Here is a 24,242-nt window from a genome sequence, read left to right on the forward strand (position 1 = left end):
CAACGAGGAATTAAACCCACAGCTAGGACAGCTGTTTAATCATAGTCTTACCTCTGGATACGTGCCCAGGAGTGGCGACTGCAACTGTGGTCCCACTTCACAAAGGCGGTGCCTCCACCGACCCTGGAAATTACCGCCCATTAGCTTGACAAGCCTTATCTGCAAAGCCATGGAGAGGATCATAATGGACCTCATAAATAAAGACATAGGGAATTTGCAGACTTTGGATCCATCCCAGTTTGGCTTTGTCAAAGGCAGATCATGCCTTCTAAACATGGTTGACTTTTTCGAAACAGTCACCAAAGCCATTGATGAGGGAAAGGCAGTCCATACAGCCTACCTCGATCTGGCGAAGGCCTTCGATACAATACCCCACTCCGGTATCATTGAAAAACTCATCAGCTTAAATGTTAACCCATACACCACAAGATGGGTTGCAAACTGGCTGAGTGACAGAACCCACAGGGTCAGAGTTGCTGGCGCCATGTCAGACTCAAAGCCCGTCACAAGTGGTGTACCACAGGGCTCAGTCCTGGGCCCACTCTTGTTTGGCATCTACTTTTCCGAAGTACAAGCAAACACAGGAGGGTTATGGCTGACAAAGTTTGCAGATGACTGCAAACTGGGCGCCATAGTAGAAAACACATCTGACACAGATATCCTTCAGAAGGGTCTCACAGAAACGGATAACTGGTGCCAGAGCCATGGCCTAAAGTTAAATGCCAAAAATGCATAGTCATACCCTTCGGGAAAAACAAGGTTACCCCTAGCTACCAAATAGGTGGCAATCCACTGAGCACAGAAGAAGTTATCAGGGACCTGGGGACCCAGGTTGATAGTAGTCTGTCATTCGACACCCATGTAGCTAAAGTAGTTAGGAAGACCTTCTACATTGCCCACCTTATCATGGAGGGATTCTCATCTAGATCAAGGGAGGTCATAGTCTCCCTATACTCATCACTCATCAGACCAATGATTGAGTACAATGCCCCATTCGGAATGTATCTGACCCGAAACTTGCAGCAGCTGGAGAGGCCACAAAAGTTCCTCACCAAAAGGATAAAGGGTCTCAAACATCTGTCCTATGCTGCCCGACTGAAAGAACTCCAGCTCTATTCAGTCGCCACGCTTGCTCAGAGGTGACCTTTGCCTAACATACAAGGCCATGTCAAACCCAGATTTGATGAATATGCTTCACCTCAAAAATCTAGATCCGTCAGAGCCACAAGGGCGGAGACTTAAACCTCGACACGGCTATTAATAGGACGTGCTGGAGGGATAGATTCATCACCCAAAGACTCCCTATGCTGTGGAATAAAATCCCGGTATATGTGAGGCAGAGCACCTCGCTGGCCTTGTTCAAGAGAAATCTTGACCAATGGATGGGAGATCGCAGATATACCCCAGGGATTACCTCAGTGTCACTGCTCAACAGAGGCACAGCAAAATAATGGGTATAGTTCCCCATACTAAAGGGGTGGCGTAAGCCACAAAACTATGGGCTAGGCTTGTAAATGCCCTCGGGCAGATAGCCTAGTATGAACCTATGAACCTATGGTGGCCTACGTAAAAGGGTACCGTCGGCACTGACCCCCTGACTAAAGCCATCCTTGGATCAGAATACTCCGAACACAGTGGACGGATTGGAGAAGGAGAAATCGGTTGAAAGAAAAGAAGTGCGCTCCCCCCTCCTGAAGGATCTGAGTACGAATGACCCTACTCATCATTTTATCCATGTCAGCTTCCGATAAGGACAGTGTTGACCTCGACGAGGCCACGGACTCTTGACCTTACGGGTTGGGAACCTGGGGCCCTAGATAAAGAGAGCGTCTCCTCTGGCTCTGGGGAGATTGGAGCCGAAGGGAGTCATGGATCCTATGGGTCTTAACAGATGAAGGGAGGTCCGGAGACCTCTTGCGTTTCTCCGTTCTAGGTTTTGGCTCTCTCGCCTTTTATCTGCCCCTTTTCTGCTCCACTTCCACAGGCTTTGAAATGGGAGGTTGAGTCCCAGCCTGGGAGGGAGGAGAAGCAAGGGCAAGAGAAGGAGAGGCGGCCACAGCAGCCGCTGTGACCTAAGCAGAGGACGAGGCAACCGCCTCAGAAGTGGAAAGAAGGCCTTTCAGGTCCAGCTTAGCCTTCCTGTCTGACTCCACGCAGGTTAAAACCCGCGCATATAAAGCAGTCTGTACTAAGGTGGGCCATGCCCAAGCACATAACACAAAGTGTGGCCATTTGCTGGGGACAACGTATGGCCACACTCAGTGCACCGTTTAAAACACCGGCTTATCAGCCATAATATCAATGGAAAAACAAGAAAAAAAGAATTATTTTTCTCACTGAAAAACACCACTCACCACACTCGCACAGAACACACTGAGGGGAGAGGGGAAGCAAATACACTTACAAACCACGCTAAAACTAAGCTAAACAGCATTAAAGATTGAACACTCGATGCACCAAGCCAGGGGAGGAGAAAGGAGAACCTACACTATTGCTATCCTAAAGTTATAAGAAAAAAAATTTCTTTCTAAAGACTAATACCCACTTACTACTCTGAGCTCTGCAGATCACAAAGCTTCAGCTAGCCGCGGCAAATGAGATCTGGGGGTTGGAATGTAATGGAGGTGTATTATGGGTAAGGAGAGGAGCTTGGAGCAGATGCTAGTAAGATTGCCGGGTCGGATCCAATACGGATCAGGTATCCTACAGGTTGAAGACCAAATGACGTAAACTACTTCAGAGTCACCATTTAACAGTGGCCAGAAAGAAGGGGTAGACTTGCCTGCAGGTGAGCATTTTTAATGTTGGTACCTTTAGAAAGGTAATTGGGTAAGACAAATCTAACACCGCTTCTTTCTGGGTACCAAAAAGAATCTGGAGTAAAAACTTTTCCTTTTTTGTGGTGCAGGAAATGGTTCTGAAACCCTGCTTGCAATATGTGAATAAGTATCAGAGAGAACAGATGTGCTTGCACTGTTAGGTGCAGGGGGATTCTCCTGAACAGAGGAGTAATTTCTGGACACTACCATTGTCTCTGAATTATTCTCAGCACCGATTTGTGTGAGACCATTTGTAGTCAAGCTGCTGGGTTCAGCGAAAGCCTGGGGAAGAAGACAGGGGAGGAGGGACAGGAGGAAGGGACGGGATACCAGAGTCTTGACATTGTCATTCTTTAACAGGGGATTGATCCTTAAAAGACAGAAATCCTTTTTATTTGGTATGGAACATTATCTTCCTGCCATTTCCTTTTCAGACTGACTCCTGTTAGGCTGGGAATTGTTTGTTCTGCCCTTTGAAGTTGGACACCCTGTTATGGGAAAAAGTACAGTTGTGTAAAATGTTACATAAAGAGGGTACTTTCAGAAAGGTGTTGAGAAAAAGATCCAGAGTGGATCTCCAAGAACCCTCTTTCCTGGGAACCAGGAACATTCTGGAATAAAACTTCTTGCCTTCCTGAGAGGGTGGAACTGGCTGAATGGTTCTGTAACAAAGGGAAGGAAATACTGCCAGCCAGCTATCTGGAAATTCGTAAGTGGTTGTGTGTCATTTGTGAGTATGGGTTTATATCACATCATCGAACAATGCAAACATTGAAGCACAAAACATCTAACTGGAAAACATCAAAATGGGGAAAAAAACACACGTGTGGAGTGTAGATCAAAACAAATTACTCCATACAGGGGGGCAAGACCCCCTGCCACTTAAATATACCACTTTGGAGATCGCACCACAGTGCAGAAATGGAAGATTTCCATTTCCTACACTGTAGCGCGATCTCGGAGTTGGTATATTTAAGTAGCGGGGGGTGGGGGGGTGCAGGGGGGGCTTGCCCTCCTGCCTACACCCTTCATGTTCCTGTTGGATATTCTCATTCACAGCCTTTTGATGTTTTGCTGTTTCAATGTCTTCAATTCGAAGTTTTGTGCTTCGATGATTTCATTATTCGATGATGTGATATAAACCCGTGAGTATCAGCATGCTGCAATTGCTTGTGTTACAACTGTATTAGAACTGTTTGTTATATTGTATAGATGTGTGCAGAAGAGATATTGTGATAACCTGTAATACGCATTGTAAATATGATTTTTTTGTTTGTTTCCTTATTTGTTATCTTGTTAATTTCATTGTTCTATCTTGGAGCTCATCTCCCCAGGCCTCTACTGAAAATGGACATGTATCCAGTTAGACTAGCCCGGTCAACAAATGTAAAATAAAATAAAATAAATAAAATACTGAGCAGAAATGTATATACACTATTTTAACTATTTAGATGTGCATGTATTTTAACAATGGGGACTGAAACACAAGAAGTTAACTTCAGAGGAATAGCTGAAAACCTAAATTACTTTATAACCACTTAATAAAACAGATGTCATCTTTATGTTTCAGTGCAACAGGAGACGATATCTAGTAATAGAATTTTCTTGTACTGTCTTTAAATGTGGAGGAATGCAAATTATTTTACGACTTCCGCCATTTGCTAAAAGATCTAAGGTCTGTGTTTTCGCAGATAAATGCTAAAATCAATGGTTGTGAGCCTGGGAACTGATAGTCACATGACAAGAAGTGATGTCATGCTGCCAGCTACCCCAGCAGTAATATTTGAAATATTAATTTAAGAACTCTCAGAGAGAGATTGGGCATTTTGCATTTTGTCTTTGACCTGACAAAAACAGACACTCACCAAATCTGCCTGCTTTTTCTGCAAGTTAACTAGGGTACAGTCATTTCTCTTGGATATATACAGGAATATAGTGAAGCAGAGCTTAGATATTTTCTTTATTTATTTGAAACTGTCCTGCAATGTTGTTTTAAATATTCCCTGCGATTTTGAACTCGGATGTAACTGTTTATTTATTGAATATTTTCTTGTTCTTTTATTTATTAAATATATTTAAACCTATCTTGGCTGATATATGTGAGAAATATTCAAGTTCAAAATCACAGGGAATTTATTTGGTGACACTGTGGGCCACTCCTAATAGCGTTCTCCTTGGTCAAACTACCATTTGGATTAATAGTAACATTACACAGTAAGACTGGACACCCTTTGTTAAGGGCCTTAAAGTAGCTAAGGAGTGGCTGGTGACAGTCAAAATGACCTTTAGTCTGGGCAGAATGGGGCATAGCTAGTAAACTTGTGCCAGCCTTTCCCAGGGCTGTGTGCAGAAATCAAATCTCAAAGAGTGTGTGTGTCAGCTACCTGGGCAGGGACACGAAGCACTGGTTGGACAGACAGGGTGCTAAAGGTCTTGGCTTGGCCACTCAGCGGAGATCTCAACTCTATAGCTGTGCCAGTGGGGAGTCTTATTGGGATCTGGAGAAAGAGGGAGAAACCAGCCCCAGATTGACTGTGGTCTCTGTGTACTCTTAAGGGAAACTGCACTTTACTGTGTGTACCTGTAATCCTCCCAGTGTGTACATCCCCCCACTGTTGCCACTGGTGAGGGTTGAGGCTCCTTCATTACTGGGCCAGTGATGGGGCGTCACAGGTTCTTTGAACCAAAAGGTCTTGAACCAAAGGAAAGTGAGTGATTGTTTATGTACATCTAGTTGGCATAGCATATATACTGCCTTACTGCCATAGTTGGGAAAGAAAACTGGTAAGTCTATGGATTGGTTTAAGTTAGATTCTGAACATACTTTAGGTAGAAAGGTCGGGTTTGTTCATAGAGACACTATGTCTTTGTGGAAAAGCATATAGAGAGGTTTTACAGATAATGCTTGTAACTCCGAAACTCTTCTAGCGGAAGCGATAGCTATTAGAAGAATTGCCTTTCAATTTAAAAACTTCAGATCACAGGATGATGCAGGTTTAAAAGGGGGAAGAATCAAACAGGATAAGACAAAATTCAGGTCCTATGGTGCTAGAGGGGCCTTAATGGTTGACTTAATAGAACAGTACCCCCTCAAAAACACTTTGCAAAGTCTGTGGGACATCACATTTTGCTCCTATTCACCTATATGAAAATTTGATATTGCTCCTAATTGAACTCTAATACTAGCTGCAGCTGCACCCTCATGAAATAGCTTTGCCAAAAATTCAAGTATGGAAGACATAGGGCAGAGAAAATGCCAATGTCATTTTAAGGCCCAAGAAAAAACTCTCTTCCATTTGCTGATATATAATTTCCTCGTTGAAGACTTATGATCAAGATATGTTTCACTAATGGGGAAAGGTCAGGGAGCCTGGCTATGTTTGGAACTGGAGCAGCCAAGCTTTGAGGGTTTAAAGGGATGGGTGGAGCATTCCCGTCGCACGAGACAGAAGGTCTAGAACTGGATCCAGGATCCACGGCTCCTCCTAGAGATGAGGCCAAAGGAAGGGGAAACCAGGTTTGACAAGGTCAGTAAGGTGTGACGAGTATCAAGGTCCTTCCCAAGGAGTTAGCTTTCTGAAGAACTTTGGGTATCAACGGGAAGGGAGGGAAGGCATAGAGGAGATCTGAGGGCCAATCATGTAAAAGTGCATCCCTTGGTGAATTCTCCCGGGGAGGGATTACGGAAAGATAGCTGCTGCATTTGGCATTCATGGATGTGGTAAAAAGACTGCAGCAAGGCTGGCCCCACTTGCAGAAAATCATGTCCGCTATCTCTTGCTTTAGGGACCACTTATGAGGCATCAGAATCACTCTGCTGAGTTTGTCTGCTATCACGCTGGATTTCCCCTGGATGTGCATTGCTATCAAAGTGTTGGGAAAAGGTCGCCCACTGCCACATGCTCAGGGCCTCCCGACAAAGGGGGTAAGACTTGGTTCTTCCTTGTTTATGTACCACACAAAGTACAGTTGTGTACACTTACCATAAACGTACATGTTCGAGTGTATTCACTGTTGCAGTCATTACATTTGGGTTATCCTGCTGGCAGGTTGCTCTCAGGCAGCCTGAATTCCAAAGTCTTGGGTCCTGCATCGGTTGCTGTTGCCTTCTTCCCTGACGTCAGGTCGTCACGGGTATAAAAGATTCAGCCAACGCCATTTTCTTCAGTTTTTCTTGCCCCAGATGTCAGGTGCCCCCAAAAGGGTAGGCTAAAATTATGTAATTAAAACATACATGCACCAAAATAAGCTTTACCTTCATCTATAAGCAAATACACCACCTAGGTTGTATAGATTAGAGAAGTAAAGATAGGTTCAGCAAAAATAAGGGGGATGGCAGGTGGGTAACCTGGACTGCAACAGTGAATACACTTGACCATCTACATTTATGTTAAGTGTACACAACTGTACTATGTTCTTCGTGTTTCACTGTTGCAGTCATTATATTTGGGTTGAGTCCCAAAGCTATGGTTGGGGGGCTGGAGCTAAACAGCATTAGGAGCGGCTATGAGGCCATGCAGAAATGCAGTGGCAAACCTACCCTGGATTTAGAGTAAAGAGGCAGATTGTAATGTTTTGTAAAGGTATGCACTGAACTCCAAGTAGCAGCCTCTAAAATGTCTTTGGTTGGTACTCCCCTGAGAAAGGCTGCAGAAGTGGCTGCAGCTCTGGTTGAATGTGGCCTAATGCCCTTAGGCACTTGTTTGCCATGTTGTGAGTAGCAGAAACAAATGCAGTGACCTATCCACTTTGAAATAGTCTGCTTGGAGATAGCCTTTCCTTGTGATGCTGCAGCATATGCCACTAGCAATTGATCTGTCTTTCTGAAAACTTTAGTTTTGTCCAAGTAGAATCTAAGTTGTCTGTGTACGTCCAAAGAACGCAGAATTATCTCCCCCTTGTTCTGTGGATTTGGATAAAAAGTTGGCAAATTAATAGTTTGGTTAAGGGCTACATTGTATACCACCTTAGGCATAAATGTAGGGTTTGTTCTCAGAGAGACCCTGTCTGGATAAAAAATGATAAAGGGTTCCACGGCCATGAGAGCCTGTAGCTCTGAAACTCGTCTTGCAGAAGTTATTGCTAGGAGCAGAGTTGTTTTCCAAGACAAGAACGTTATATCCGCAGTAGCAGCTGGCTCAAAAGGAGGTAAGGTGAGTTTTTCCAAGACATAATTGAGGTCCCATGCAGGTATTGGCGTTCTCCTTGGAGGCCTTAAGTTTTTGGCTCCTCTGAGGTACTGCCTTAATAAAGGATGAGAAAAGAGCGGTGGCTCTGTATTGTAATGAGCCGAAATGGCAGAGGCATGGATTTCAATTGATGAAAAAGATAGGCCTTTGTCCAGCATCTCAGTTAAGTATTGCAAAATCTGAGGAATATTTGGGACAGCTGTATCAGTTCCTTGAGCTTGGTTCCAAGCACACAATCTCTTCCATTTCCCAGCATAGGATTTTCTAGTACTAGGCCTTCTGGCTTCTAAAATGACATCCATCACAAATTTACTGAGAGGTGTGGTTTGTATGGCTACATTATCCGCCATGCTGCCAGGTTTAGGGTCCTGAGTTGGCTGTGCAGAATCTGATTGTTTTGCTGGGACAGTAGATGAGGTATCTGAGGTAAGGTCCAGGCTGGGCATTGGGACAAGTTCCTTAAGCTCGGATACCAGTACTGGTGTGGCCAAGTCTGGGGCAATCAGAATCATTTTTGGTTTCTCCTGTCTGACCTTTAGGAGTACCTTGGGGAGGAGAGGCAGTGGAGGAAAGGCATATACTGATAGGTTTGTCCAGTTGAAAGATAAGGTGTCCACTTTCCAAGCTTGTCTGTGATAAGTCCTTGTGCAGAATCTTTTTAGTTGATTGTTGTGAGGGAAGGCAAATAGATCTATGTCCGGGCGTCCCCATTTCTTTGTTATCATGCTGAAGACTTGTGGATCCAGGTGCCATTCGTGGGGATCCATGAGGTTTCTGCTTAGTTTGTCTGCCAGAATATTTTCCTTTAATGGCAGGAATTGTGCCTGCAGATGAACTTGGTAAGTCAGTGCTGTGTCCCATAAAGCCATGGCTAGTCTGCAAAGGGGGTAAGAATGACTGCCACCCTGCTTGTTTATGTACCACATGACCATGGTGTTGTCTGTCTTTATCAGTAGTTGTCCCGGATGAAGTAGGTCCTTGAAGGCTGTCAGGGCATTTTGAACAGCTAGCATCTCTTTTTGATTGATATGTGGATGCTTTTGGTTTGTGGACCAGGTGCCCTGAATGCCTCTTCCTGCCATGTGTACCCCTAGGCATAATCTGATGCATCCGTCGTTAGGCTCTGCCTGGCTGGGGCTAGTGAGAATGGCTGTCCCTCGTTTTGGTGACAAGCCTTTGCCCACCATCGAAACTCCTGCTGCAGGCAGGGAATGAGAGTAATCATTGTTTCCAGGCTGTGGCAATGTTGTGTCCAGACACTTTTTAGGTACCACTGAATTCTCCTCATATGCAGTCTTGCATATGGAATTAGTAAGATGCAGGATGAAGCTCAAAGTCTGCAGAATTTTTCTTGCAGATAACTGGGCCTTTGTTGCCATTTCCTTGAAATAGGTAGTCAGTTGCCTTTGTTTGTCTGGAGTGAGATACGGCATCTGGGCAGTTGTATTTAAGCTTGCACCCAGGAATATTATCTCTTGAGAGGGTACTAGTTTTGATTTCTTTTTGTTGACTGTGTACCCTAGGCATGTTAAAAGTCTTTTCACAAACGCCAGACGCTGTAGTAGAATGTCCTTGTTCTCTGCTTGTATGAGGCAGTCGTCCAAGTAAGGATATATTTGTATTCCTCTGTCTGCAGTAAGCAATTACTGGTGGCAGGCACTTTCTGAAGACCCTGGGCGCAGTAGATAAGCCAAAGGGCAGTGCAGAGAATTGGTAATGCTTTAAGCCAGCCTTGAATCTGAGGTATCTTCTGCATGACTGTCTGATTGGGACATGCAGGTATGTCTCTTTTTAGGTCTAAAGTCACGAGCCAAGCCTTGCTGCCCAGCATGGGCAGAAGCTGCTGCAAGGTCAACATCTTGAATTTTGGTACATCCAGGAAAGTGTTTAGAATAGATAGGTCCAGTACTGGTCTCCATGCTTTGTCCTTTCTGGGTACTAAGAACAGTCTTGAGTAAAAATCCTTGTCCCTGCTCTTGCTGTGGCACTTGCTGAATAGCCCTCATGTCCATGAGAGCTGCAACTTGTTTTTGAGCCTCTGCCCATTGAATTTTTGGCAGGTCTGGCCAACCGTTTGCCCTTGGCAGGGTATGGAAGTGAAACTTGTAGCCTTGTGCACTATGTCTAGAACCCATTTGTCCTGGGTTATAATGTGCCAATTTTGAGAAAAAAGTGCTAGGTTTCCCCCTAAGGGTGCTGCCAGAAGATAAGTGCTTGGTGCAGGCAGGGGGAAGTCATTGGGACTGTTTCCTGTATGGTTGTGATTTGTCTTCTCCACCTTTGGAGATAGAAGCACCCCATTGCTTAGACCTGTAGGATCCTTGAGGCTGTGATCTGGCCTCTAGGGCGTCTGGATCTGCCCCTTTGAGGTCTGTCTGAGACTGGAAAGGACCAATTCTTTGTAGGCCAGTGTCTGCTAATTCTAGGTGACTGTACCTGTAAGAAATCCTTGACCGTTTGCATAGATTTAGCTGTGTCCTCCATTTTCTTTAACACCTCTTCTGCCTTAACACCAAACAAGGTATCATGTTGTAATGGAGCATCTAATAATTTTGCTTTAACATGATCAGGCAGATTTTGTTCCTTTAACTAAGCATGCCTCCTAATGACAGAACCCGTAACAGCAGCCCTGCAGGAGGCCTCCAGAGAATCAAAACCACATTGCAAAGTATGCTTTACAACTTGTTCAGCTGCATGCAATAAATCCTGCACTTCTTTGTTTTCTGCACATTCAGAATTTATCAACATTTTCCGTTTAAGCAGTGACATAATATATTGCTGATATTTAAGCATATGAAACTGACAATTTAAAGCCCTTATAGCCAAGGTAGCAGAAGTGTAAATCTTTTTCCCCATCTGTCCAGTGCCCTAGAATCCCTGTCAGAGGGGGTAGGGTTTTTTGCAGTGGAAGCCTTGACCCCTTTGGGACCCTGAGAAATAGTTTCTGGGTCTGCATTAGGGTTTTTGAAAGGGAATTTATGAGAGTCAGGGACCCTGTAGTATCTGTCCGGCTTAACAGGAGCTGGAGGTAAGGAGTCAGGGGTCAGACTAGACTCTGAGAACACATCTACAATGTCTTAACACAGGTGGAATAGCTAGAGGCTTGTGTTGAAGTAGTAAAAGGAAGTCTCTGAGCCTCTTAGATTCTGAAAAATCTTGGCTCTCCCAGTGGAAGTGCTCCCTCATGGTATGCAAGGTTTCCCCAAAAGAGTAGTCCTCAGAAGGAGAAGCTGAAGGAATTGATTCTTCAGCATCAGAATCCTCATGGGGGGAAGAGAATATTCCTGATCAGAAGAGGAATCAGAAGAAATGGAAACCTGATCTGAAGATTCATAGTCTGTCTCTTGCCTAGGCCTCTTATCAGGAGGGGGATGGGAACCCCCTGATCAAGGTAATTAAGTCTTCGGCCATTTTGAGCATCTGTTTTTTTGGGCATGGAGGCCTGTCCATGTGGCTGGTGAACTTGTTTCTTTGCCTTTAAAGGTGTTTTAGTCTTTGCCTTTGAAGTCGGTTTAATATACAATTGTTTAGGTCTGAATACACCCTCAGAAGCCAATGCCTGCTCAGCGGCTCCAGACCCATCTGAGGGAATAATCTCCGAGACTCCAATACCTTGAGTTTCCAGCGGCCTGGCTGACTCCACGTGGGAGTCAGTAGCGGCCTGCGACTCTAAAGTAGCGGGCGTCAGGGGCTGCGAAAGCACCTCACTGAGAACCGGCGATTTGCTTAGGAGAAGCTTCGTCGTCAGTTTTGGACCTCGGTTGCCTGTCTTTTTCTTTGCATTTTTTGTGAACTCCGGTAGTCGGATGGCTATCCTACGACATTGTATAATTAAATCTTCACCCAAAATAGCTTAATGCAAAATCGTATTGACACTTAATAGTGCGTTAGTTAAATCTAGCACAAAACCGACAATTAGAAACTTCATGGTCAAGGCCTAGGCAAGGAATACAGTAAGAATGAAAGTCCTTATGAGGTATTTGCTTCCTACAAGAAATACAGTTAACTTTTTCTGACATCGGTCTGGAGCAAGAAAAAAAAAGTTTCCCCAATGGGGTACTTAGCTTTTAATGAAGACTTTGGATCCGAAACTCGAACACAAAAATCTCAGGAGTCGGCCGACCAGCACTTGCGAACTGCTCCGGCTTCAGGCACCGTGCGGCAAGAAAGACTGAAGAAAATGGTGTCGGCTGCATCTTTTATACCCCTGATTACCTGACGTCAGGGAAGAGGCGACAGCAACCGACGCAGGACCCAAGACTTTGGAATTCAGGCCGACTGAGGTCAACCTGCCAGCAGGATAACCCAAATGTAATGACTGCAACAGTGAAACACGAAGAACATCAGACATGTTGTCTGACTGTACTGCAATAGTCCCTAGCGGAAGAGATTCTTGGAATGCTTGTAATGCTAAAAGTACCACTCTCATCACCAGGACATTGATGTGCAAATGGGCCTTGTGATCCTGCCAAGTGGCATGAACTGTCCTTCCCAGATAATGCCCCCCCCCCCCCATCTGGGAAGCATCCGTGGTCACTGTTGCTACAGGCTGAGGGGGAATAAAGGGTTGACCTAAAGTCACATGAATGGCGTGGAGCCACCAACGAAGGTCTTTCTTGCAAGATTCAGTTGGTGAGACGCTGGTAGCTCCGGCATGGACCAATGAGTAAACAGTAGCTACTGCAGAATTCTCATGTGCAGCTGTGCTAATGGGATCAAGTTTACTGCTGCTGCCGTGGTCCCCAAATACTTTCAGAACTGTTCTTGCTTGAACTTTTTTCTTGAAAAGTAGGTTTATGACCTGATGCTATAAGAACATGAACTCTTTCTGGGGGAAGCTTTAGCATCATTTTGTAGTATCTAAATCTGCTCCTACAAAAACGATATGTTGAGATAGCAATAAGGCAGATTTTTCATAATTTATTGCGATTCCTAGGTGAGAGCAGAACTTCAATGTGGTGCGTCTCGCTTTTATTAGTAGATGCTCGGTGGTGGCGGTTAGGAGCCAATCGTCTAGGTACAGAAACACTCTGAATCCTAGGTGTCTCAAGTGAGCCGTGACTACTGCCATACACTTGGTGAGATATAGTGAGACCAAAGGGCAGAGCTCGAAACTGGTAGAAACTGGCTCCCAGCTGAAAGTGCAAATGACTCCTGGATCACCTGCCCACTTTTATGTGGTAGTACGCATCCTGGAGGTCTATACAGCACATCCAATCGTCTTGCCCCACAAAAGGGAGTAACGATTGCAGTGTTACGATCTTTGACTTTTTCACTGACTTGTTTAATTTGCTGAGATCCAGGATGGGTCTCCAGTCACCTGTTTTCTTTGGAACTAAAAAGAACCTTGAGTAAGTTCCAGATCCTATTTGGTCTGTGGGGACTGTCTGGATGAGTTTTTTTGCATTTCTAGAGTTGTCTGTTCCCTTTGACTGGGTGGAACGTCCGGGATGTTTTTTATATTTGGGACATGGGAAGAAAAGGGTATGGAGTAGCTTTTGGATACGATGCTTTGTACCCACTTGTCTTTTGTTATTGTTCACCAGGCTTCTGGGTACAAAGATAAGTGACCCCGGACTGCCTCCAAAGATGGACAGACGGGCCTCCTTTCAGGAGTGCTGAAAGGGCTTGCCAAGGAAAGATTCCCTGTCGCCCTGATTTTGTGGACTAGAAGGTAGGGAAAAACTGACTCCTACAGCACAGAATTTTTCCTTCTTGTTCACACCTGATTAGTGTGTCTTTGACTTTTGGCCCAAACAAGGACGAGCCATCAAAGGGGGCTGTTAAGAAAAGAAGGGATCCACAAAGTCACACAGGTGGATCCAGGAATGTCTCTTTAGGGAACTTCTTGAACCTGCTGCCCTACTCACTCCATCAGCTGCATAAGAAATGAGTCTCATGGAGGAGTTTACCACTGAATTCAAGGTGGAGAGCTGGGGAGAACTTTTTCTGTTACCCCACTCAACTAGAGAACCTTGGAGAGCATCTTCTACCTCCTTCAGGAGATCTATCTGAGGTCTGGTAAAATGAGTGAGATAATTCGGCGATCTGAGCGCAAAGGTCACTGAACAAAAGGTTCACTTTCCATGTCTGCCCATCGTACGAGACTCTTTGTTCAGATGGACAAAAAAAGACATCTCTGACAGTTCTTTTTTGGTGGCCGCCACCACCATAGCATCTACTGGGACACCCTTTGTAAGAAACCTTTTACAGGTGGGGGATGTAATAAACTTATCTGGCTTCCGAGGAACAGGCTCCACTGAGTCTGGAGACTCCCACTCCTTTCGACAAACTAGGTCATTCATCGAAAGGTGGAGACACCCAAGTGGCAGAAAGGCAAGACCCAAAAGCCTTCAGTTACACACACTCCTCTTCAGAAGGGTTGATGGGCTTCCAGCCACCTTTCTGCTTAAGTATTTCTAGGATGTCTGTAAAGGAGACATCATTAGAGGGCAACCGTAGGGACCTTTCAAATTCATCAAGGTCTGTGTCGATGTGACAGACTCCTTTGGGGAGTCTAAATGCTTCCTCTCACATAATTTCTTACGAGGGACCTCTTCAGAAGGGTATTCTGGAGAGGTTTTAGAAGACAGGGATTCACCCAATGGGGCATCCTGTGGCCTAGGGTCTCCATGTCTCTGTGGATACAGTGGTGCCGAGACAGACACTGGGGCCTTTAGGGGAAGAATGCCTGCACCAGAGAGTGGAACTGTCTGTGGAGACTGCACTCTCATCACCTCAAAGGTCCCTCACCCCTGATCTGACAAAGCTCCCAGCTCCAAAGAACCAGAAGGCACCCCCGGAACCAAGGGGGTTGGCTCCAAGGCAGATGTAGGAAACGAGCTCTCCTGAGCTGAAGCCTCAAGAGGGAAGTTCAGATGAGACAAGTGTCCGATCCAGTTTTCCTCCCCAGACCTGACCAGAGAGCATCGGCTCCTAGATTCCTCGAGCTCAGACGGAACAGAGGATGTCGAAGCAGTAGTCGGCCCAAAGATCCTGGAATAGGTCTCCGTTCCAGTTGTTCCACTATGACCAGTTCCAGACATTCTGGCTCTGAAGTCCGGGATCGGATCGGAGGAGGAAAGGATAGTGACAAGGTAGACTTGGTCAGTTCTGAAACCCTCTGGATCAGATCTGACAAAAGTTTGGCAAGCGTTGGTACCTTCAAGTGTCCACACCACACGATCCACATAATCTGAAAGGCTCCTGGAGGATCAAGTGGAGGGGGCAGGAGATCTGGAAGTTTGAAAAATTGGAGATCTCAAAGTATGAGAAACCAGTTGCAGTTCTGGGGACAAACTCCGTACTTGAAACACCAACGGTTCCAAAACTGAAGGAGCCAAGGTGGAAGGTTTCTCGGACCAGACATTCTTCAGGTCAGACGAAGAAATTTTCAGTAATTTTATTTTTGTCGGCTCAGACTGAGCCCCTGATGAAGACCTTTTACTGGATTTTTCAGATTTTGAATATGGGGGAAAGGCTCAGTTTAGAAGGACCCTGACCTTCTCCTATAGCCTTTGCAAAGGGGGTCTTCAGTAATCCCCTAAGGATCAATTTGTCCTTCCTTTCAAGAAAAACCCTGTGACTAAAAGAATGGCAAATGGCACAGGATTCCTGAAGGTGCACTGCTCCAAGGCATCAGTCACGGAAATTTTCTGACTGCATTTTGTACATTTCTTAAAACCAGATAGTTTAATATCTTTGGACTATATGTACATTTTTACAGTCTACAACAATAAGCTATAAGAAAAAAAATGGCACAGTAGAAAAAATTCAACACTACACTACTAAATATATATATATATATATATATATCACGAAGGGAAAAGCCCTCTAACTTAAATGAGCTAGCTTGATACAACACAAAATGCAACAGCTCTAATAAAACAAGCGTGACAAGAAATAAAAAGTCATCTAACTAAAAACAGGCTTAAGCCAGGTTAGGGCAGAAAAGGCCTTGATGATGAACAACGGCCAACAGCCAAAAACAAAAGCAGCAAACACACCAAAAACTGCTAAAAAGTCAACTAACTATATAACTATCAAACTTAAAATAACAATATTAACAAATAGAAAGGTTTCACTTAGTCACAGCCAGTAAGAAGCACTCAATCTTGCTTAGCGGCAAATGAGATCTGGGGAGTTTCCTAGACCATCATGTGATAGGGTATCAGCCACTAGCTAGTAGAAGACCGAGCTTTTGTATAAGGCAGAGTCAAACAGAGGATCGGTTCCAAACCCAACTAGTATAGAATGAAGGCGAGACAGGACAACATCACATTTTAAAGGTAAAATATTTAAGTGGCAACCACTAAAAGCATCTGTTCCTAGTAATAATTTGTCAGAAAAAGAATAATTAATAAAGTGGAAGGTTTTCCCCAATGGGGAGCACTGAATGCCAATCACTCAAAGCTTGCAGTTAAGAGTGTACTTGAACTGCAAGAAATTTCTGAAGGTTTGGCACCCTAACCACTGACTTTATACTGTTCTTCTCGAGCTGTACAGAGATTAGGGCATGTAGAAAACGCTCCCTTAAGCTTTGGAAGCTGTCCAGTTATCATATCCTTAGCAGGATGCAATTCATATAGCTTAGACTACTGTAACAATGATCTAAAGATGAGCATCCACTTTGATTATGTAGCAACTGAATGAGATGCCTGAGAGTCAGGACTGTCAAGTACCGGTAGCAGATGGTCAATTACTGTGCAAATTGTGGCATACAGGAATGTGAATGTATGACTGCATCACAGGCTTGCTAAGTCACACTTGAGTAGCTAGATAGAAGGCAGAGAGTAAAACATCTTGGCTGCAATGTGATAATCATGTTTCCCACCAAAACCACCACCAGGTAACCAGACAGAGTAACAGGAGGGGAAGTGAGAGCTTGTTGCAAGCAGAGGATGGTGAGAAACGGTAGAAGGAGAATAGAAAGAATTCTGTCCCTTATTTGGATTTCACCAAGGGTATGTAGCTATACTGTGACATACCTGGGACTTGGCTGGACGATGGCAAATAATGCCTGGGAATACAGAAGTAAAATAAACAGACTGACAACCGATGTGTTGCATACAATACAAGATGGTCTTGTCAATTAAAAAACTGCCAATAAGGAAAGTTTTCACAAAGTTAAAGGCCGATAACTGTAAAAGTTCCACACAGTAGTTAGTGGGTTACAAAGATGTTAACTTCAGAAGTATATATTAGTATACTTGTAAGTGCTTAAATCAGCAAAGAAACCACATCAGCAGGCTCCATGGAACATGGGGAATAAGTTGTGCCTGCTTTGCAGACACCCCATTCATGTTGCAGTGTAACTAGTTTGGGGATGAGCAACTACTGCCAGTTTGTCGGGGGGGGGGGAAGGGGGCAGTGCTGAAGACTCCTGTGCAACACATTCTCCTGGTGGCAAGTCAGACACTGCAGTTCCTATTATTTCAGAGTAAATAAGAGTCCACCAAGGATGGAGTATCACTAAAGAGAGTGTTAGGTGTACTCATTTTCAACATAAGAGATGGTACTGCATCAATGATGCACAACTTCCCCCAGGCCTGATGACCATAATGGACACCTGGCTTTGTTCTACCACCCATAGCTGTCCTACGATGCGAAGGATAAAAAGCAATGAACAGACTGATCTCATACATGCAGCTCACAGCTGTAGGTAAGGGGTTCAAAAAAAGGATGGTTAAAAGGAAAAAAAAAACAACAAGTGCAATAAATCAGCATTTCACATAAATGAGATGCTTCCACCATTTCAGCATGTCATTTACTTGCAAAGAAAAGTAAGGTACTGCTATGCTAGCACTACAACGTTACAGATACCTCATACAAGAAATTTAGTAAAATATGTAACGGAAGAGGTTGTGTGTACAAAATAATGCAAACCTGCTTTCAACTGCTAAGATATACAAAATCAAGGAAAACCTAGCATAACATGCAGCAATGTCTCCATTGCAGGACTGTTCATTATTGCAACATATCAAAGCAAGCTTACGTTTAGCTCAGAGTTAAGGGTATGAGTTTTATTAAGTGTTCATGAGTTTGACTCCTTAAATTCCAAACTGAAACTGTACGACTGAGCAAATCATCTAACCAGAAAATGCTCCCAGGTCGCCACCTAAAAATGAAAACTTGTCCAGCAGGATTACCTGCTAAACAAAACAAAAGACAAATTCTGCAGAAACTGAGAAAAAGAAGAGCGACAACAAAATACTATACAACATTCCCCGAAAAACAGAACAGTGGCATCGGACATTTTTATGAGGATCATGTAAAAGTTGCACCGTTACCCGCACAGTCCCACTGTAGCCTGAGCCAATTTTGTAAAGTCCATCTTTGCACAGAAGGTAAAGGAAAGACCCGTCACTCTGCAACAAGCACTGCTCATTGTCCTCCACAGGTACTTCTTTTAGGGTCCATTTGTGCATTAGAGCCATCTTTTTTATACCACTACTCAGCCAGTCCTGGATCTGGATCTTCCCCACTAATACAGCTTGTACACTCCTTTGTAGTGAATTCAAGATTAGGGGTACCTGAAAGGCCAAGAAAGCATCAGTCACAGTTTACAAAGATCACTGCAATCAAAAAGCAACATTACAATACACTGAATGCAAGATTGACATGTTGTGTCTTTTCTATGAAAGGCACTTATCCTTAAATGAAATCACTAGCATATCTACAATTAGAAACAAGACAGAAATGTGTAAAAAAAACAAGAGAAATAAATGATACAAGCTTTGTCTTTCTTAATCACCTACATAATATAACCCAAATGTTGCAAAAAGGGGAATTTGCTATCCCAACTTCGTGTAAACTAAGGGTAGGTAACATTTTCTGAGCACAGAGACAATACACTACGTTCAATTTTCAGGCTAAGTTTCTATCTGTGGGGGACTGACAACTGAATATTTATTTTAAATAAACTGACTCATGCTTTAATTACAAGTCAATGCATTTATTCAAGTTTGCAGTAAACGTAAGAAAAAATACACACACACAGTGTGTGTGTGTGTGTGTGTGTGTGTGTGTGTGTGTGTGTGTGTGTGTGTGTGTGTGTGTGTGTGATTCTAGAAGCAGAAAGCCCTCGGAGAAACATAGCAAAGGACGAGATGGACCTAGAGAGCACACATTCAGCTTCTGTGTCTTAGTAAATATTTAATGATGCCCAAATATCAGCCAGAGACGTGTAATTAAAGAAAGGTAGCTACAATTCTAGTTGAGTCCGCTAGAATCTAAAATGTTTATTTGTTGTACTTTTGATAAAAACAATAAAACAGAAAGTCATTTTGATAAGTTAGTTTGAGGACAGATGCATAAATTCTGCAGTGCAGAAATCTTTCCGGTTCATGTAACATTTAAAAGTTTTTCCCAGGAAGCAAATTTCAGTGCCACAGAGGCTGCCAACTCAAAAGCCAGAACACTTAACTTATCTGACATAAAGCAGAGATACTAAGGAGGAGCACGATCTCAAAGAGGAGAATGCAAAAGAAAGGTTCTTTCTACAAGGTTTCACTGAATTTCAAAGAAGCCAAAGAGAAAGAACTGGTTCTCTGACGGAACTAGAAATTTACTTTTTCAACAATGGATTCAAGCTTACCATTTGAAAATATATGGCAGAATATCAATCTAAGGGAGCGACCAATTCGAATGATAACCATAAGGTCTTCTTTAACTATATTATTAAGACTTCTATGACCCCAAGAAATCAATAGTTTTGTGGACAAATTATTTTCGAAATTCACTCCACACACCATTTTCTCTTTTTCCCCTTCTACCCCCCCCCCAGTTCAATTTGGACCAGGTCCTTTTAGCATTTTCCAAAATCAGAAGCAAAACTTTCCATGGTTCCTTACAACATCGCTGGATGCCTGATGAAAAGTGTGAAGTCCACATTATCAAAACCCATTCAACAACTTTTCAACATGAATCTTTCCACTGGTTATGCCCACCCAAGAGTGAAGAATGGCACCTGCAGTTTCCTCATATAAAGTTGGGCCAAATCTTGACCCTGGGAATTACAAATTAGTCTCACTAGTATTATTTGCAAGGCTTTGGAATGTATTACAGCTGAACAAATAAACAATGATATAGGTGACCTTATATCCCTGGGCACACATTGGTTTGAATTTGTTGGGAGATCTCCACTCCCTACAAAACAGTGCCAAGGAGAACGGTCCTTTCACTGGAATTCAAGCTCCTCAAAGCATCTCTGCAAAGAAACAAAATTCGGTTCCCTCCTTTAATGTCGAAAAATTTCCAAAGAGAACAACCTAACAGCCGCAGAGGATGTGCCTTCCTCTCGGTCCTTAGCAGCTTCCCAAGAAGCAGCACCAGAGGGGACAGAGAGAAACTGAACACACCAAGGAATCCAACATAGCCACACCAAAGTCGCTCTTCAGTGGCGGAGGTAAAAAGAAAGCCACAGTCAAGACTAGACGTCTCCTGTACAAATTTTCTCTTCTTCTAGACTGGGACCTAGATCCATGTTTCTACTGAAAAAAAAAAAAAGTGTCTGACAAGTTGGTAGCTGATCCTCAGAGCAGTGGTCTTCCCTCCAGACTCAAAAAAAAAAAAAAAATTAAGAATCAAATTTTTTAGTGAAAACCACTAGTCCCTTCTCTCAGCAACAAATTTTACAGAAAAGTAAAACTTTTCCAAATAAAAAAAATGGTAAATTTGGAAGGTATTCTCCAAAGGGGTAGCTAGCTAACCACCAATTTCTCTAGGCCACAGAAAAGGGTGCTCTTCAACAGCAAGTTCACAGAATTTGTCATCTTAACCACTGACTTTATACTACCCTCCTGGAGTTATGCAGCAGTTAGGGTGCATGGAAGGTGCTCTAAAGTTTTGTAAGCTAAATGGTTGGCCAATACTTTACAGAACATGCACCATATAGCTTAGATTACTGCAACAGTGATCTAATGATGAGCACCAAATACTTCTTTCGGGGCTACGAACAGGAATGCTTGCATCAATCCTTACTTTGCTTTAAGTCTGTGTACTGTTTATGATGCTGAAGAGACAGTAACACTTGTAGTAGTATCACATATGGTACCACTAAATAAGACAGATGATCACTAAAACTCAAGCCAGATCAAATTACAAACAGAAAGGCAGTAGTGATTTTTTTTTCACATCTTCCCGTAGCAAAGCAGGCGATCCTGTCATATTATTTGTTCCCTTTTGTGTTTTATGGATGACCAGATATACATACGAAGCGGAGCAGAAATGAGTTGAGTGAGAAAGAGGAATAAATATGCAGTAGATAATTATGTGGGGTCAAACAGAAATTAACTACATTTGTATAAATGCCCTAGTTTCTGCTTTGTTCATAACATGCAAGTTACACAGGAGTTTAATTTAGGAGACTTCTTTAATGGAAAAAAAACATCAACAACATAAATTTAAAGATTAGGTTTGACGTGGAGTATTATGGTAACAGTTTTGGAACAGGCAGGTATCTGTCTTGCAGCTTCTGGCAACAAACAGTACTGACTTTTAAGTCTGGGACCTCCCTTTATAATCTTTCATTCTCTAAATTTTCATTTACTGATCATTTCTCACTTCTCAAATTCTCAGGTAAATTTAAGAATAAATCTGTTGACTGCACATGAGTCTGGAAAACTCTATTTTGGGTTATGTATACATAATATGCATTTTTACTTATTGCTGTACTGGAAAAACACAAGCATAGAGCTGAATATCTATTACTGCTTGTGACATCTGGAGCTTGTAGTAAAATCTCTTGTCTAGAGAGGCCTAGCTGTTTCTTTGTGGCAGGGAGTTTCAGACTGGTCTGATCTGCACAGAAATACTACAGAGGGCTCCGTTTGTTTGATTGGATAGTTTGGCTGGTTCCTTGTTTCTCTGCCTTAAATAGCTAGTGCTTAAACCAATTTGCACTTGTTTGATAGAAGCTGCAGTGAGTTAGGCCTTCTGCCCTTGCTCTGCTGTTTTATGCCGAGAGACGATAAATGTATTTCGGCTTTACCCGGTTAGGGGTCTCCACAGTGGAACTCCCGTCTGCTAATGATTAGCAGTGGATTTTTATGGTGCCGAGTTGCCAGCCCGATTCCCAACCTTCAAAGGCGGCACACCCATTCACGCACGCACCTACCTGCATGTCTTTAACGTCACTTGACCACGGGGAGGGCATGCAGACTCAACACAGAAGGCACTCCAGCCGAGAATTGACCGGAAGAACCTCTTGCTGTGAGGCGACAACGCTAACCGCTGCACCACCACAGCCTGAGATACTACACAAGATAAGTTGCTCACTTTCAACTGTTTCTGAACTTCTGATAAAACAATGTGTGTGGCATATCTGTTTAAACTGTTCAATTGATTTTAGGCCTAGTGAATTCAATCCTTACCTGTGTTGTGATCTTGTATCCCACACACTCGAGTTGCCCGCCTCTACTGTAAATTTCATATTGGGCACTCCCCCAATCCCATTACATCAGCTCATTCTACTAAGTACAGTGAGATCAGTTGTGAAGGCCCACCCCTTTAGCGCCTTAACCTTGAATTACTTTCAGTCTCCTCACTTTCGACTATATAAAAAATAAAAAAAACTTGTGCCTCTTACTATTTAATTTTGCTTGTGCTTGGTTGTTCAACTACATTTAGTTTGCTGCATTTGTTACTGCTTGTCGGTAACCTTAAACTTTATTTAAGCTTTTTGCTGTTGTGATTGTGTGCTAATTTATCACATTTGCACTGTTTTATAATAAATTTCCTGATTAAAACCAATATGTAGAAACTCACAAGGAGTGAACACTCCGTACATCCCACAAAATCCAGCAATAAAAATCAATAAAAAACACAGGTATCTGAGTGAAAAACAGCTGCTACAGTCCAAACACATCCAAGAACAGTGACTCAATCCATCAATCTTTTATTATACCAACAGGACAAGTTTGGTAAGTGCTTTCACCCAGTAGGGCTTCATCAGACCATGAATCATTCCATGTAAACGCTTATTATATACAAAAAAAGGAGCCAAAGCTGGAACTTAAAAACATTTTTAAAGTATCAGCCCCCTATTTATATACAAATACACTTATCTAAACATGCATTAATATACATTCATATGGTCTACTCACTTAAAACGTAAAAAATATGTATATAAAATTCATAGAAAATACATATTCTCTATATAAAATTCTAAAAAAAAAATGTAAACACACATTTTTATATAAAAATCTATATATATTTATAAAAAGTATTCACCAAAAAGTGTTCAAAGCTATTAAAAGTATTAAATAGCTGTATACATAACTAATACTACCGGAGTCCTCTAGACTTTAAGTAAGGTTTCAGGGGTACCTTGTCATTAAGACCTTGATAGGAATCTGCCCTGAACCTAATTATCCATTTAGCCTCCTGTGTTTCAGTTCGATTCCTAATGTCATCACATCTGGAGCTAGTAGATAACACTTCAATGACTCTAAAAGTAAACATGTGCATATCACCTCTCTCTAGCACATGTTTAGAGAGTGCATTAACTGTGGACTTGATCTTAATCTGATACACATGGTCACATATCCTGTCTCAAAGTTTCCTGTCTATCTTGCCAACATAGCATCCATCACATGCTACGCACGTAGCAAGATAAACCACATGTTCGGACAGACAGTTGGCAGACATATGAAAATCATAACTATCATTCAAAGGGTGTACAAAACTGCCCCCAGAATCTATTAGATAGCAAAAATTGCATAGGTTGCAGGGAAACGTGCCAAACACACTATGATCATTCTACTTCCTCCCATTCTTAGGGATAACACAACTTCAAGTTGGATCTATTTTTATACACAAAACATGGTGTGTCCCCTACTACCTCCCCCCTAATACTAGAGTCCACAGTCAGCACCTCCCAATGTGACCTAATGACATCTTAGAGACAGGATACGTGAGCACATGACAGATTAAGATCAAGTCCACAGTTAATGTACTCTCTAAACATGCGCTAGAGAGAGGTGATATGCACAGGTTTACTTTTAGAGTCATTGAAGTGTTATCTACTAGCTCCACAGGTGATGACATTAGAAAACAAACTGAAACACAGGAGGCTAAATGGATAATTAGGTTCAGGGCAGATTCCTATCCAGGTCTTAATGACAAGGTACCTCTGAAACCTTTCTTAAAGTCTAGAGGTCTCAGGTAGTATTAGTTATGTATACAGCTATTTAATACTTTTAATAACTTTGAACACTTTTTGGTGAATACTTTT

The 24,242-nt window shown here is 42.9% G+C and overlaps 1 protein-coding gene across 1 annotated transcript in view; it reads right to left on the reverse strand.

Moving 5' to 3' along the window:
* MYCBP2 (MYC binding protein 2) overlaps positions 1–24,242 on the reverse strand; it is a gene marked incomplete in the record, with an annotated part of 5,088,083 nt that overhangs the window by 4,516,809 nt on the left and 547,032 nt on the right. Inside the window, 1 exon segment of the mRNA XM_044072904.1 lies at positions 18,298–18,540. Coding sequence (XP_043928839.1) covers positions 18,298–18,540 — 243 coding nt within the window.

The sequence above is a fragment of the Protopterus annectens genome, chromosome 5.part1, assembly GCF_019279795.1.
Source record: "Protopterus annectens isolate FY-2018-M chromosome 5.part1, PAN1.0, whole genome shotgun sequence".
Lineage (NCBI taxonomy): Eukaryota > Metazoa > Chordata > Ceratodontiformes > Protopteridae > Protopterus > Protopterus annectens.